General features: G+C 50.1%; 1 protein-coding gene across 1 annotated transcript in view; it reads left to right on the top strand.

Annotated features, from left to right (window-relative positions):
• LOC104478544 (TGF-beta receptor type-2-like) overlaps window positions 1–14,341 on the top strand; it is a 31,548-nt gene that overhangs the window by 16,220 nt on the left and 987 nt on the right. Inside the window, exons 2-6 of the mRNA XM_010118916.2 lie at window positions 2,021–2,171; window positions 5,424–5,626; window positions 8,656–9,464; window positions 9,569–9,710; window positions 10,860–10,987. Of these exons, the coding sequence (XP_010117218.2) occupies window positions 2,021–2,171; window positions 5,424–5,626; window positions 8,656–9,464; window positions 9,569–9,710; window positions 10,860–10,987 (1,433 nt within the window). The remainder of the gene's footprint in view (window positions 1–2,020; window positions 2,172–5,423; window positions 5,627–8,655; window positions 9,465–9,568; window positions 9,711–10,859; window positions 10,988–14,341) is intronic.

Genomic DNA, 14,341 nt, shown 5'->3' with positions numbered 1-14,341 from the left:
ATTCTCTGTTCCCACGATGGAGTTTGTAGAGTGCGGTGGCTGTCACTGTACATCCAGAGCCCCACATAAATGTTTTTTTTCTCATCTGTCCCCAAAACTCTTGTCCTCAAGAGGAGTTTTGCTCAGGATCCTGTGAGTCCTGTCCTGGCAGAGCGAGGCGGGGAGGCAAGGGTGTCTCACGCTGGCTGCAACTGCTTCAATTCCTGGCTGAAGTCACAATTTTGGTAGCTGACCCGTGGATGGATGTGGGGGGCTGGGTCTGTTGATGTCACCCACAAAATCCCCGGGTGCCAGAGCAGCTCCATGGATGGGGGAGATGCTAAGCAAGAGGTTGTGAGCAGCATCCTCACTCACTCCACTCCCGGCTTCGCTGTCGCCTCGCACGACACAATCCCTGTCGAGCTGCATTTTAAGCCTCACTTGGGTCATTTAAACCAAAGTTTCCTCCTTCCAGCATTCAGATGCAACCGGCTTCTCTTCTGCAGCCAGGTTTTCCCTCCGCCGTTAACCTTGGCCCTACCTATGAGGCCACAGGAGCTTGTAAATGGTTTATTTCTATGTGGGAGCCTTCCAGCAGCTCTTTCACAGCTGTCTCGAGGAGGGGGGTCTGGGCTGGAGAGGGAAGTGGAGCAAGCATGCAAGATGCTTTCAGAGCCAGCTGTGCGCCCCGGATTTGGGAGTCGGAGGAGTTAAAAATGCCCATTTGCTGTTGGGACAGTGTATGCGTTAAAAAGGAGAGGGACCGTAGGCTCGGCCGTTGGCCACGGGCAGGTCACAGATGTGACCACCACAGACTCAGTGCGCCCGTGGGTACGCTCCTGTGTCAGCAGGGCCCTGCTTGCAGGGGCTGAGGCTTTTCGAGCCCACACGGTGGTTTTGCAGTTTGCTTCTTGTTCGAACTGATGGCTGGTGATGGAAAAACCCCCTGTGACGGCTGCGGCAGCACAGCGAGCCACGACTGCCCTTTCCGTAGCAGTTCAGGGAAGCAGCAGCCGGAGAAGGATGGATGACCGAACCCTTCAAAAGATTGACTGCTGTAGTTCATGTTCCTACCTGTACACGCTTGAGTCTATTCATTTAAGTAAAAATTTATAAGTATCTGTTACTACATATGCCACTTGGTATCTTTTTTTTTAAAAATAAGATTTAAAAAAGACATTTAGCAGCCTTAAAACAGGAAGTTTAAATTTAGCTGAGATTTATCCCTTAACCAAGTGTAGTTCATTCACCCTTTGTATAAAAATAGAGATAATTTTATGCCTGTGAGATACATGCAGAGCAACTCCACATGGGCAGCAGTTATTCCTGCCGCTGCAGCCGGATCCGACGCTCCAGGAGCAGGAGAGCATCTAGTGCTGGGCCAGGGCAGAGCAGGCCTTGTCGCACCAGAGTGTGGGAAGTCTCAGCCCATCGTTTATTGCCAAAAACACAGATGTTTGGGGAGAAGATGGCAAACACATTCCCCAGCTTGGGTTCGTTGAATGGGCAGAGGGAGGATGAGGAGGCAGCAGGAGAGGAGGGAGCTGCCCCAGCCTGGCCGTGCATCCCTCCCCAGCACCTCTCTCCCTCCAGGGAGGGGGATAAATAAAGTCTTCAGGCACGCAGAGACCCGGAGTTGTCTCTTTTCCAACACTATGTACACTCAGGATGAGAGGAGATGCTGCTTTGAGCCCAGGCTGTAGAGGAAGAAGTGAATTTCCCCTTGGTGATAAACGGTATGGGAGACGTGGAGGGAAAACACAGTTCTTTGGGGCTTCCCAGGCTCTGCAAAGCTCTCATGCAGCATCACCTGCCTCCGTACTGCCAGCATCCTTCTATCTCCTCTAGTCTTTAGCATAATCTGAAGGACATTTGACCAAGCAATAGAGCAAAATGAAAGCTATAAACAATGCATGTAGAAATGGGGATAATTTGGGCTCCTTCTCCACTGGTTGGGCAAATCACTGAAAATGGTGGTTATTTTTCCCCACTCTGGTCACGTATGGTCACGCTCACCCTCCACCACCTCTCTGCCCCACAGCCTGCAGTGCCTGCGCCCGCCGCAGCCTGAAGACCAACCTGTGCAAGTGGTGTGACTCCACGCTGCCGGCCTGCGAGGAGAAGGTGTGCTACAGCAACTGCAACCTCAACTCCTACTGCGAGGACCCCTACGAGATCTGCGTGGCCATATGGTAAGTGGCAATCCCCTCCTCAAGGGGGCACGCAGGGGAAAAAGGGGTCCACAGGGTGGCAGCTTATGGGAATGCACATGAATCTACCCCTGCTCTGGAATTATTGCCCATTAAAATAACTCAAGACTTCCTCTTCCTCTCCCTTTAACTCCATTATAATCAAAATTACAGTTTGCAGTAAAAAGTTATTTGGTCTGCTGTATAATTAGCACCAGTTTCTTTTCTAAATAAATAAAGCATTTAAGTGCCCAACATAAATTGTGGCAAGTTTGCTGCAGGATCTCTAAACCCCCATAAACCCCTGAATTTAGCTTTACCAGCTGAACTCACTGGGCAACACCAGCAGCCCTGACCCCCAAACCCATGATGTCCTCCTGCATCACACTGCTGAAACCCTGGTTCACATGCAGGAGTGCAGCTGAGGTCTGTTCCCATCCGGTGCATGGACATCTGACCTGGTACCTCACTGGGGTTTAGCCCACTAGGTTTAACCTTCCCATCCCCTGGCAAAAGCCCTTTTCTGCTTCTTCTGGAGATGCCTGGAAGGCAAATGCAATCTTGCCCTGCAGACCAAGCCTACGCTGCATCATTTGCCCGGAAGAGTACCTCCCCCAGCTTTTTTGGTCCCCATGAACAAAGCTGAAAAAACATCCATTTTGAGTCTGCCCAGAATTATTTTCTCTTCTTTTCCTTTTAATTTGGCTGCCAAACTGAAAGCCAGCCAAGCACTTATCGTTAGGCTTTATCTCAACCTGCTAATTAGCGTGAATGCTATATGGTCCGCTTTCAGTAGGAGCTTGCCTCAACATAATTGTTGCATTATGGACTTAAAAAAAAACCCCAATACACAAAATCAACAAGAAACCCAAACAAATGAAAAAAATCCACTCCTTGCCCCAAATTCCCCTACATGGACATGGAGAAGCCACCTTAAATCCTAGGTAGGCAATCCAGCGTCTCGCTGGGCTTTTGCTTTGACAGCCTACATGTACAGGAAAAAGTAAGACCCCTGCAGCATAAATCCACACACCAGGAAAGCAATCTCATGGTATGGGATGGGGCTGCACCTTGTACCACATATCGGATGGGGTGAGGCAGATGCAGGATCACAAATAACCTGCCAGCCCCACAGCCTCCTCCTAGCATCTCCCACCCCATCCTGAGATTGAGATCCCTGTAGGTAGACCTCACCTCCAAGCCAGCCTCGCTGCCCGTTGTTCAGATGATCCAAATATACCTTTGAAAGTGAGCTTGTTCTGCATGGGTATCGCAGTCACAGGAGCAGCTTTGGCCCCATGCTCATGAGCAACATCCTGATGTCCTCCAGCCTGGGCAGCCCACGGAGGAGGGATCGCACCCTCCTGGGACTCTTCAGCTGGAAGCTCCTCTGACAAGTTATCTGGGAACCCCAAGAAAACAGAGGGAACACTGAGGCCACAGGACTTTCCATGCCCTCTGCCAGGAAGAGGATAACAAATTTGGGTTCTTTCCCTTGCTTTTATTTCTGACTTCCCAGCAGACCCGAAAGGCATCGGGAAACCTCTCCATACCTTCACCATCCTGCTTTGCACTGCTAGGTTAGGAAGCAGAGACTGTCTCCCGTGCAGGGGCTGGCCACCCCTCGCCCAGTTCATGCTTGGCCATTCCTAAATCCAGCTGGGCACCCCAGTTTTTGAGAATCTCCATAACTTTCTCCCCAAACCTCTTCCCTCACTCAGCGTAGTAAACAACAGGTGGAGATGAAGCCATGTGTCCAACAAGGACAACTCCACCACACACCAAAAGAAGGGAGCTCCCACGCGCCGGGATGTGGCTGTGCCAGACCCTCTTTGCCAAGCTCCCTCATGTTGAGCCAACACTGCTCGGATCTGTTGGGAGAGCTGGAGTTTTCCAGCAAAATGAGCACCATGTGCTTGAGGAGCTGGACGACAACCAGAGCCAAACCCATCCTTTTGCTCTATATGTGACACGTTTTCATGGCTTTAAGAGGAGCCTGATCTAGGTACTGCTGAGCAAAAAACGTGGCACACGAGAAGGACCTAACCTGGCTACTGAGCATCGGTGGTTAAAAAAGTTCTAAGGACCTTGTAATAGGATCCAGGTAATAGGCCTTGAAATATTCCAGCTGCTGTTCCCACTGCATTTCCTCAACGCTTGTGTGCATCTCCAACACGGGGGTTGTTACACAGAGCTGAAGAAATATGCAGCAGTTAAAAAAAGAAGAAAGAAAAAAAAAAAAGAGCAGGTCTGTCCTTTCTTTTTGAAACAAAGAAGAAATTCTCTAGAAATGCCAAGAAATTACGCTTTTACCTCCTCTGCCCCAGGCCCGGTGAGGACTGGGACATCACTGGCTGACAGAGCAGGTTTCATTCGTAGTCACTCGGTGTCTGAAGCCGTGGTGTAAATGCAGACACAGCCCCATGGTCCGGGAGACGTATCGCTTTCATGTTATAATTTGGCAGCTCCAAAGGTCAAGCTGCTTCTAGAAATAGCCCCAACAGGCGACGGAAGGGCTCTGCTCCCGCCGGTCACTGGAGGCAGGAGCAAATGGTTCTGCAAAGACAGGGCTCAACAACCAACAATTAGCCCAGAGAGAGCCCAGGGGATGAGACGGAGCTTACGGGCTCCACCTGCACACACGGGTTGAGAGGAGCAAGAGGCAAGCGCAAGCCAAGCGGTCACTGGCAAGCAGGTGTTTTGGCCCCCACGTCCCCCACCTCTCCCCTGCACAGGTGAAATTTGGGCAGCAGAGATCCCAGCTCCTCCTGAAGCAAAGATGTTATGACTTGTATTGTGGCAAAGGTGACATAGGAGGTAGGACCCTCATTTTGGAGGGTTTCCTTAGGACTATACAGCCCCAAAGCCTGCTGGCCTAGCAACTGGTATTGGTAAAGGAGGGATTTTGCCCCAGATCCCATGCAGGGCACTCAGCCTTAGGGTTGACACTACCTGACCCAAGGCATGATTATGAACTGGTGAATTATCTACTGGAAACAAGCGGAGTCTCTGGCTCACATCCTACTATTGGCATGTGCTAAAGATTTCTATCTCTTCCAAATGGTGAAAAGAAAGAGCTTTAACAAACCCTCTCCACAGCATGTATAATTAGAATTATACCTGAGCCACTGCAAACAGGTCGTTTCCTACACAGCTTAAAACAAGTTATCTTAAAACGAAGTTTAAGACGACACACAGGTGACACGGAGGCTAATGCGCTAGACTGACCTTTGTGGGTTCATTTGGCACGCGCAGGAGACAGGACAACGAGAGCATCAGGATCAGCACGCTCTGCCACAACCCGCAACGCCCCATTGAAAACCTCATGGTCCCCAACTACAACACCTCGCGCTGCATCATGGCCCATCAGCCCAGCGAGGATGCGATCATCTACATCTGCGGCTGCGTGGACGAGCAGGAGTGCAACGATAAACTCATCTTTGAAAACCACACCAATGGTGAGTACTTTTGTTAATGTCATTTATGGGGGGAGAAGCACCCAACGTTAATGACAAATAACTCAGATTTCCAATAGAGCAGGAGATGCAATGCCAGGAGGACCTCTTTCAGCATCTTCTTTGACCTCCCTATATAAAAGCTAGGTACAATTTTTACCCCATTACCAAATCCAGTATTTTGTCTGTGGCTAAACCATCCCTCTCAGCGATGCTTCCAGCCTTGGTCTGGAAACATCAGGCGATGGAAAATCCACCATATCTCTTGGTAGGCTGTACGCTTCAGCACAGGGCGGATCAACCGGGAAACGCAGAAGCTGATGTCACCCAGAGCTTGTCAATGCTCTGAAAGTTTTAAATAAATCACGCCAGAGCAAATCCTGCCCCAGCACACCCACAGGAACCGCTGGTGTCCACCGTGGCTACAACCCAAAAAGGTGGCAGTGCCGGGCCACGGGGCTCGGTACACGGCGGCGCCTCCCGTTGCTCTCCTAGGGATTTCTGCAGCGGCATTTCTCTTGGGCAGGGATGGCCAGAGCTGCCCCGGCGCTGCACGTGAACCCAAGCATGGCTTGGCATGCCTGTAGGTGCTTCTGCAGATGGGTGGAGATCCAACAGGAGCTGTAAACCCACAGGAGGGAAAACTGAGAGGCAGCTCATTTCCATACCTCTGGAGGGTCCTATACCTTGAAAACATTTCCAGCTAGGTCCTGACCTTCAGGGGCGTGTGCAAACCTCCCTGACTCCAAATGGACCAGGTTTATCCAAGTGCCCGTCAGGAATCTGACCTGCAACAAAAGCAAAGTGAAACCCCTCTGATTTTCCATAATTGCAGAGCAATGAGATGCTGAAAATGAGCCTAAGCATAACCTGCAAGTCAGCGGCATAGCTTCTCCCACAATGCAAGGAAAAAAAGAAAAAAAAAAAATTCACATAAAATGCAAATTCTCAGAACAAACATGCCACTTTCAATGAAGGCAAATGATGCTAAATTTGCTGCTTCCCAAGCCAAACATAACAGGTACACAGACTTCTAGAGAGAGATAGTCAAATCCCAAAGCCAGTGCTGGAATATGTAATTTCACACCAAAAATGACAACTGGCTCATTGGAAATGCCGCCCTCACCACAAACAGCTGCCTGCTGCCAGCCGGCACGTCAAATGCCGAAACTCGGAGCGAGAGCAGTGCGGGCCTTAAATAATTATCTTCTCTTTGACTTGGTTGTGGGACCTGCTTGGGAAGCCCCAGACTCAGAGACTCCGTTTCTCCTTTTCTTCTCCCCATTTACCTCCTTTTCTTCTGCTTTAAGGGATCATTTGCATTTTAAATGTTGACTTACGGTCATCTGCAATGGTATAGACAAACGTCGAGCAGATAGATACCTAATACAGATGAGCAGCTGACGGAAGGAGATTTTTTTTTTTTCCCCATTACTTGATTTCTTAAGCTATACTTTCAGGTCTAGGCTGCTGGTGGCACTGCCCTAGCACTGGGCAGAGCTCAGAGACCACCCCAGCAAACACACAGCAGCATCATTTCCTAAAGCCATGCAAGCAGGAGCCCAGCAGATACCCGAAGATGATGCTGGATAGGGTTGAGCGTGCAGAGTCCTCTCCACCACTGTGCTGGCTGAGCCTGGCCCTGGAGGTCCATCTCCCCTCAGCAGGGATGGAAAGACCCGCGCAGTGATGCTCAGCAAGGCATGGGCTTACAGACCAGCGGTTATCGCCAGAGCAGCTACGTTTGCTCTCCAAGGAAGGGGTCTAAGCCATCCTGCAACCCCTCCCTACCCAAGGGCTGGCGCGGGGAAGGGGCATCCTTATGAAGGGATTTGCCGAAGCTGTGTTAACTTCCCCTTTGCAGGACTCGTGCACGCAACTCCCTTAAAAATATCTTCTCTTTCTTAGCGTTTCAAAGATGGGATCTTAAGCATCGGGTAAATCCATTAAAGCAGTAGGTGATATCCAGGCCTAACGCTTTCCAAAATAAACATATTCCTCAGTTAGTTATTGATTTATATCAGTTTAGGTTGATCTTGTGGTTTGAACCTGATGCCTATTTTAGAAACGCTTTCACAGCCTTGCAGAAATTAGCTGCAGCACATTTTTTTGAGATTTGCCAAGGAAAATAGCTAAACGCTCTGTTTTTCCAGAGCCTGAATTATGATCTGCACACACTGAGGTCAAGCAGCGAGAGTTTTGCTTATGGAATGATTCTTATCCCTCTTCCCCTGGGTTATTATACTTGGCAGAAAAACCTCTGAGTAAGATTTTACTTGAATATCTCTACTGAAGTCAGCATGTTTATTCCAGGAATCGCGAACATCAAAGGATCGAGACAATTATACGTTGTGCGAGGGTTGGGGCTTTTTGTGCGCGTCCCCCCTCAACGAGCCGAGGTCCTGACAGGGCTTTCAAAGAAATAAAACAAAAGCAGCTATGCCCGGCCGGTTGATGGGGGTTGATGTTATAAGGAGGGAAACGCTAACATTGCTGTAACGATGCTCCTTTATAATAATTATTTTGCAAAGCCACCTGGTCCTGCCCGCTGCCCTGCCACCCCCAGCATCCCTCCTGGCTCTCTCTGTGCCACAGGGGTCCAGCAAAGCCCCAGCCCCAAACCCCCTCAGAGATTTGCTCCATCCGAGCCTTGCCTCAGCTTTATCGCTGTTACTTCCACCCTGGCACCCCTCGCCGTGAGCAGAAGCGGTGCTTTGCAGCCGCCAAAGAGCAGCTGAGCCATTTTGGCATCAGCAGCAGGGTCTCGCGTGCCGCACTGCCTGGCCCAATTAACGCGGGCAGGCATCTTAAACCCTTGCTTGATAAATGGAGCTAAATTTGAGACCTCAGACAAGCGGCCCCCTTAATAATTACCTACATCTGGGTTCTTCACCGGGTGCAGTGTGCATTGCGGCCCCGCAAAGGGCTGCGCTTCATTAACGGCTTCGCATATTTTCCTCCTCCGCGTGATGAAAACGAGCTGTCGCAGGCCCGCGGCAGCAGCGCCCTCGCCTTTGCTTTCCTCCCTGCAGGCTACTCCATGCTGCAGAGCAAAGAGGTGATCCCGGTGGCCGCCATCAGCCTCCTGCCCCCGCTGCTGGTGGCGGTGATGATCACGGTGATATTTTACCTCTGCCGCACGCAGAAGCGACACAAGAGAGCCAAGGCGTGGGGCGGGAAACCGGGGCAGCCCCCGGTGCTGCCGGAGCCGGGGAGGTCCGCCGAGCGGGAAGAGAAGCTGTCCGTGTTGATGGACGAGAGCCCAGCCGGCACCAGCCCCACCTGTGCCAGCAGCCACCCCGCTGAGCTGCTCCCCATCGAGCTGGATGAGATGGTGGGCAAAGGGCAGTTCGCGGAGGTGTGGAGGGCCAAGCTGAGCCACAGCCGCTCAGGGCAGTATGAGACGGTGGCTGTGAAGATCTTCCCCTGCGAGGAGTACTCGTCCTGGAAGAACGAGAGCCAGATCTTCACCGACGCCAGCCTCAAGCATGACAGCGTCCTGCGGTTCCTCACCGCTGAGGACCGGGGCGTGGGGCCCCGCCGGGAGTACTGGCTCATCACTGCCTACCACAGCCGGGGCAACCTCAAGGACTACCTCTCCCACCACATCCTGAGCTGGATGGAGCTGCAGAAGATGGCAGGCTCCCTGGTGAGCGGGGTGGCCCACCTCCACAGCGACTACACTGCCTGTGGCAGGCCGAAAATCCCCATCGCCCACCGGGACATCAAAAGCACCAATGTCCTGGTGAAGAATGAGCAGGAGTGCGTGCTCTGTGACTTTGGCATTGCCATACGCCTTGACCCTTCTCTGACGGTGGACGATTTTGCCAACAGTGGGCAGGCAAGTATGACCCACCGGCCCTCCCTTTGCAAACCACCCCTAGTCACCCCACGACCAAAGTCCTCGCCCACCCCTGCTAATGCCTCTCTCCTCTTTGCGGGCAGGTGGGCACCGCCAGGTACATGGCCCCAGAGGTCCTGGAGTCCAGGGTGAACCTGGAAGACCTCGAGTCTTTCAAGCAGATGGATGTCTATTCCATGGCCCTCGTTTTGTGGGAAATGGCCTCCAGATGTGAAGTGGTAGGAGGTAGGAGCATCACACCGGGGTTGCCATGTGTCTTTTTGCTCCTTTCCTCCCCATAGAGGGACGTGATTCACCCTTGCGTCCCCGGCAGTGGCACAGGACCTGATTTGGGGTGGCTTGGGTCTCTGCAGGGGTGCTAAGAGCTGGCAGCAGATCCTCCCCCATGGCTGCCTGCCCTACGTGCTGTGGCTCGAGGGGGCCGGCTCAGTGGCCAAGGAGCAGGACGGGACCCAGGGGGTCTTCTGGTCCAGCCCCTGCTCACAGCCAGCCAGCCGCCAAGTCAAATCCGAGTCGGTGCTGGCGACGCAAAGCAAACCAAGCAGGAAGAGCCGAAGCTGCCTCCCCCTCCCTGGCCACAAGCACTTTTTTTTTTTCCCCCAAACAGCAGAGTTTATGTTGCAATGGGGACTCACAAACTCCAGCCTCCAACAGAGCCACGTCCCCCCTCACTTCCCAGAGCCACATCCTGGCATCTGAAATTGCGTGTAGCAAAACATTTAATTAACTGCCCTGCTGTTAGACCCTGCCTGCCCCCCTCCCTCCTCTTTTAATCTCTCTCCGGTTCCTGCCCCACGCCCGGCAGCGTGGGTCAGATTGCCTGGCTCAGATGCATCCTTTGCTCCGGAGTCAGTGTCCTGGGCCATCCCTCCCCACTCATTTCACCTGCATTTGTGTGCAGGTAGAAGCTGACGGAAGCCAGGGTTTCTCTCTCACCTCTGCAGCAGGAGTTTCTCGTTGGCCTCCCATGACATGGCGTTACTCTTCTGGAAGAGCCATTTCTCCTCTAATCCAATCCCGGCCCTCAGCAGGAATCTGGATGCTGGTCCCGTAGTCACCTCTCCCATCTTTCACTAGCACAACACATCTTACCTGCTCAAAATACATCTCACCGAAAGGCAGACCAAGTCCTTTGTAGTGCATCTCTTGGGTTCAGGAAGGTGGACAGATGGTTCCTCGGTCCTGTCTCTGAAAACAGCCTCTACATGAAAACCCAGCACTACATTTCTGCATTCAAATTCTAAATTGTTTCCAGATCTGTTTATTTTTGTAGACTGATAGAAAACAAATTTATTCTCATCCGGTGGACCGTACCAAAGCAAAGCAGTGAACGCATGAAAAACATCCTGTAACGCTGCTGTTGCTTCCTTGCAGAGGTAAAGAATTATGAGCTGCCTTTTGGGTCAAAAGTCCAGGAGCAGCCGTGCGTGGACATCATGAGGGACATCGTGCTGCATGGCAGAGGACGCCCCGAGATCCCGAGCAGCTGGCTGGTGCATCAGGTAAGCTGAGAGCAGCTGCTTCAGAAAAGAGCGACCCATGTTGTCCCACTTCAGTAACCTGGCCTAAAAATCATTACAACTGTAATCAAGGCAAAACGAGGCAGAACTCCTGGACCCTACTTACAGGTCCTGCTTGGCTGGCTGAGCCCACAAAGAGACCCGGTTCCGTGGTGTTTAAAAGCCAGGGGTACAGCAAAATTTAATGATTAATAAATTGCCCTGATCAGGAAACGTTATGAATGCTAATGGTATTCAGTTATCTTGCAGAAAACAGCAAAATACAGCATTTCGGTGCAAGTTATACTTACAAAACAAAAAAATCATTTGAGCCCAACTCCATTTCTCCCGTAACTACCACATCCAGAAAGCTCTAGCTCAGGAAACACGCAGTGCCTCACACACAGCCATCCCACAGCAGGGACAGAGGGGAGGAAGGTGCATTTCAAGCTCAAAATTACCTCTAACATGAGAGCTCATGACTTGGCATGTGAGAAGAAGGACTTCTGCAGGAAGGCCAAAATGGGAAGCATCTCCCTTGAGTGAAACAACCAGGAAACACATGTAAAGCTGGGAGCAGGGAACATGCTAGGCTCAGGTCTTGTCAAGGGGAAGTCTTTCACCAGCCTTCAGCTGAAGCGCAGCGTTTCAGCACAGCATAACCCAGCACTCTAGAATATAAATACTTCAGCAATGATGAGATGTGCCCTGTTAAAACCATCCCCAAGCACACCCAGACCAACCAGCTCCAGAAACCATCTGCCGCCTGGCCCTGACAGTCCTTTCTCCTCCAGGTCCAGTACTTTCTTCCATGCACTGTGGACACAAGGGGTAACAGGCACGCTGATCCTGATTTTCAAATCTTTCCTGACTTTGGTACTTCTTAAATTTCACGTGTCTTGTGGAAAAACACCATCCACAGATCAACAATTCAGTTCATTTGAAAAACAAGATGAGACATTGAGCCTGCTGGCTCACAGAGCCTTGCCGCATTCAGTGCATTATTTTGCAGTATTTCCCAAAAAACACACTGCTACTGCTTCTGCTCTGCCTGGGTGGCATATAAAGCCAGGCTTTTCAAGAGGAAAGATACAGTTTCATCATCTTAGAAGGCCACGTGTTCCCTACAATATCTCCTCTCAAAACCGTGTTTCTCCAAAGACTCACAACCAACCTGATGGACCAAAGCTGCAAACAGCATCGAATGAATCTGCGGATTCTGCTGGGCCACCAGTGAGTTTATCAGTGAGCGAGTCCATTTCTGAAGCTCGTCCAGCCTTTTTCCTTGGTGAAGGCAAAAACCAGAACTTCAATCCACACTGCTACATATTTGAAGCCGTTGAGTATTCATCACAGATGTTCACCTCTTAGGTTCTCTGATAAATTTTGAAACCACAGGAAAAATATAGAGAGGCTTGGGTTCTCAAAAAAAAAAAAAAAAAATCACACTCTGCTAGAGCCTGACCATAACTGCGCTGTTTGGTGAGCTGAAGAAGGGCTGACTGCAATCACCTCTGAGAAATAATGTTGCTGTAGTTGGGCTGGTCTAGCAGGTAAACAGAGCAAGGTTTATAAGGCAGTAACTTTTATTAGACCACCTGATACTCACTGGGGAGGAGGAACAGAAAAGCCATGTTGTGTTCCTGGAAGTTTGCCTCTAATATTAGCTGGTCTAATAAACATCTCCTTACAAACCTGGCTTCACATGATTTTCTGGGCATTTTGGATTTTCTGGGCCTTTTGGAACAGGTCTCCCCAGGATGCGGCACAGGGCAGCACCATCTGCTGGGAAGCAGCAGAAAAGCCACCAGTTTGTGCCACTCCTGGGGCCGTGGACTTCCTGCGGGAGGAAGCCTTGGGTGGCACCAAGAAAGGGTGACAGATTACTCACCTGAACGAGAAGCACCCATAGATGTTCCCACAAATAAAACCAAGCTTGATGCAGAGCTCCAAATGCTACTTCCACGTTTCAACCATCAGGATCCCTCTCAGGCAAGTGAGGATGAACATTCTTGGCCCACAGTTTAAGATTTTCAGCAGACGTAAGCATTCATTTCCCTGACAGAGCTGACTCACCCAGCCTGCTGCACATCAACAGCTCCAGGGCAACTGTTTGTAAGGCTGCACAATGAAGCCCATTGAAGAATATTATCCTCAAAGTTTCCCAGGGAAAAAAAAAAAAAAAAGTGGTTATTTAAGCCAGGTAAATTCCTGGATCTGGTTCACAGAGCAGCTGAACAGACTGTTGTACCAGAACAACCAAAGGGCTGGTGCAGGACAGGAAGGAGCAGTGGGAGCTTAAGTCAATATTGCCACTAAAAATACACTTGTAAAACTCAGCATCCTTTGGAAATCTGAAATATCAAATATAAAACCCAAACTAAGTCAGTTTTGTGAGCGATACGAGGGGTTCCAGTTGTACCACTCAAAAGAGCATCATCGCTACTTACAAGGCGAGCTGCAAATAAATGTCACGATTTCAGGGCCAAACAAGCACAGAAAATGTAATGACTAAACCATCTGACTGTACCATGTTGTGTTTGAGAAAAGGCTTACTTTAAAAGCTTCAGCTAAGCTAGCTCATTTTTGCATGTTAATCAATTATCCTCAAATCCTTTCAACTAAGCTAATGAATGAGTGATGCCAGAGGTACTGAAACACCATCTGTCAGTTTTACTGCACAATCCTGCTCTCTCTAATCTGTGTCCATTATGGAAGATTCAGCATGACGAACCTGGGCAGAAAGCAGCGCATTCAGAGAAAGGTGCAGACAGACAGATGACACTGATGGTACCGGTCTGTAGCACTCGCATTGTAGGACACCATTTTGTGTTGGGCCATATGAGACTTTTGGGTTCTCCTAATTGCAAATTAAGCAATATACAAAAAAAAAAAAAAAAAAAGTGAAGCTTTATTTAGAATAATGATTTTTCCACTGGGTTGCAACCTTGTTGGGCAACAAGGCAAAAAGCAATAGCACATGATAGGAATTATATAGGCAAAGGAAGGTTCAACACAGCTTCTCGTGCTAGCTGTGTTACTAGCTTAGGGGTGGGAAAAATACCAGCTGAACACTGCCATTTTGTTTTTAAGCCCAAAATATTGGGAGTCACTTCAGAGCACTACGCAAATGGAAAAAAAATACAACTGGGAGACACAGCCATTGTAACTGAGAGGAACTGAACGTCTCCTGGAGCACACCGAGAAGTACCAAATCCCACCTAAACCAAGACACTATGTTGTGGTGAGAAAGCAAAGTTCAGGTGTACACCGCAATGACTATTTGGCACAGCGTACCCTTTCAGAAAGCTGCTAAAACAAGAAGTCAGATTTCAGAAGTTTAATTCCAAACTTGCC

This window comes from Chlamydotis macqueenii, chromosome 6 (assembly GCF_036417535.1).
Source record: "Chlamydotis macqueenii isolate bChlMac1 chromosome 6, bChlMac1.mat, whole genome shotgun sequence".
Lineage (NCBI taxonomy): Eukaryota > Metazoa > Chordata > Aves > Otidiformes > Otididae > Chlamydotis > Chlamydotis macqueenii.
This window is presented reverse-complemented; position numbering and strand designations above follow the sequence as displayed.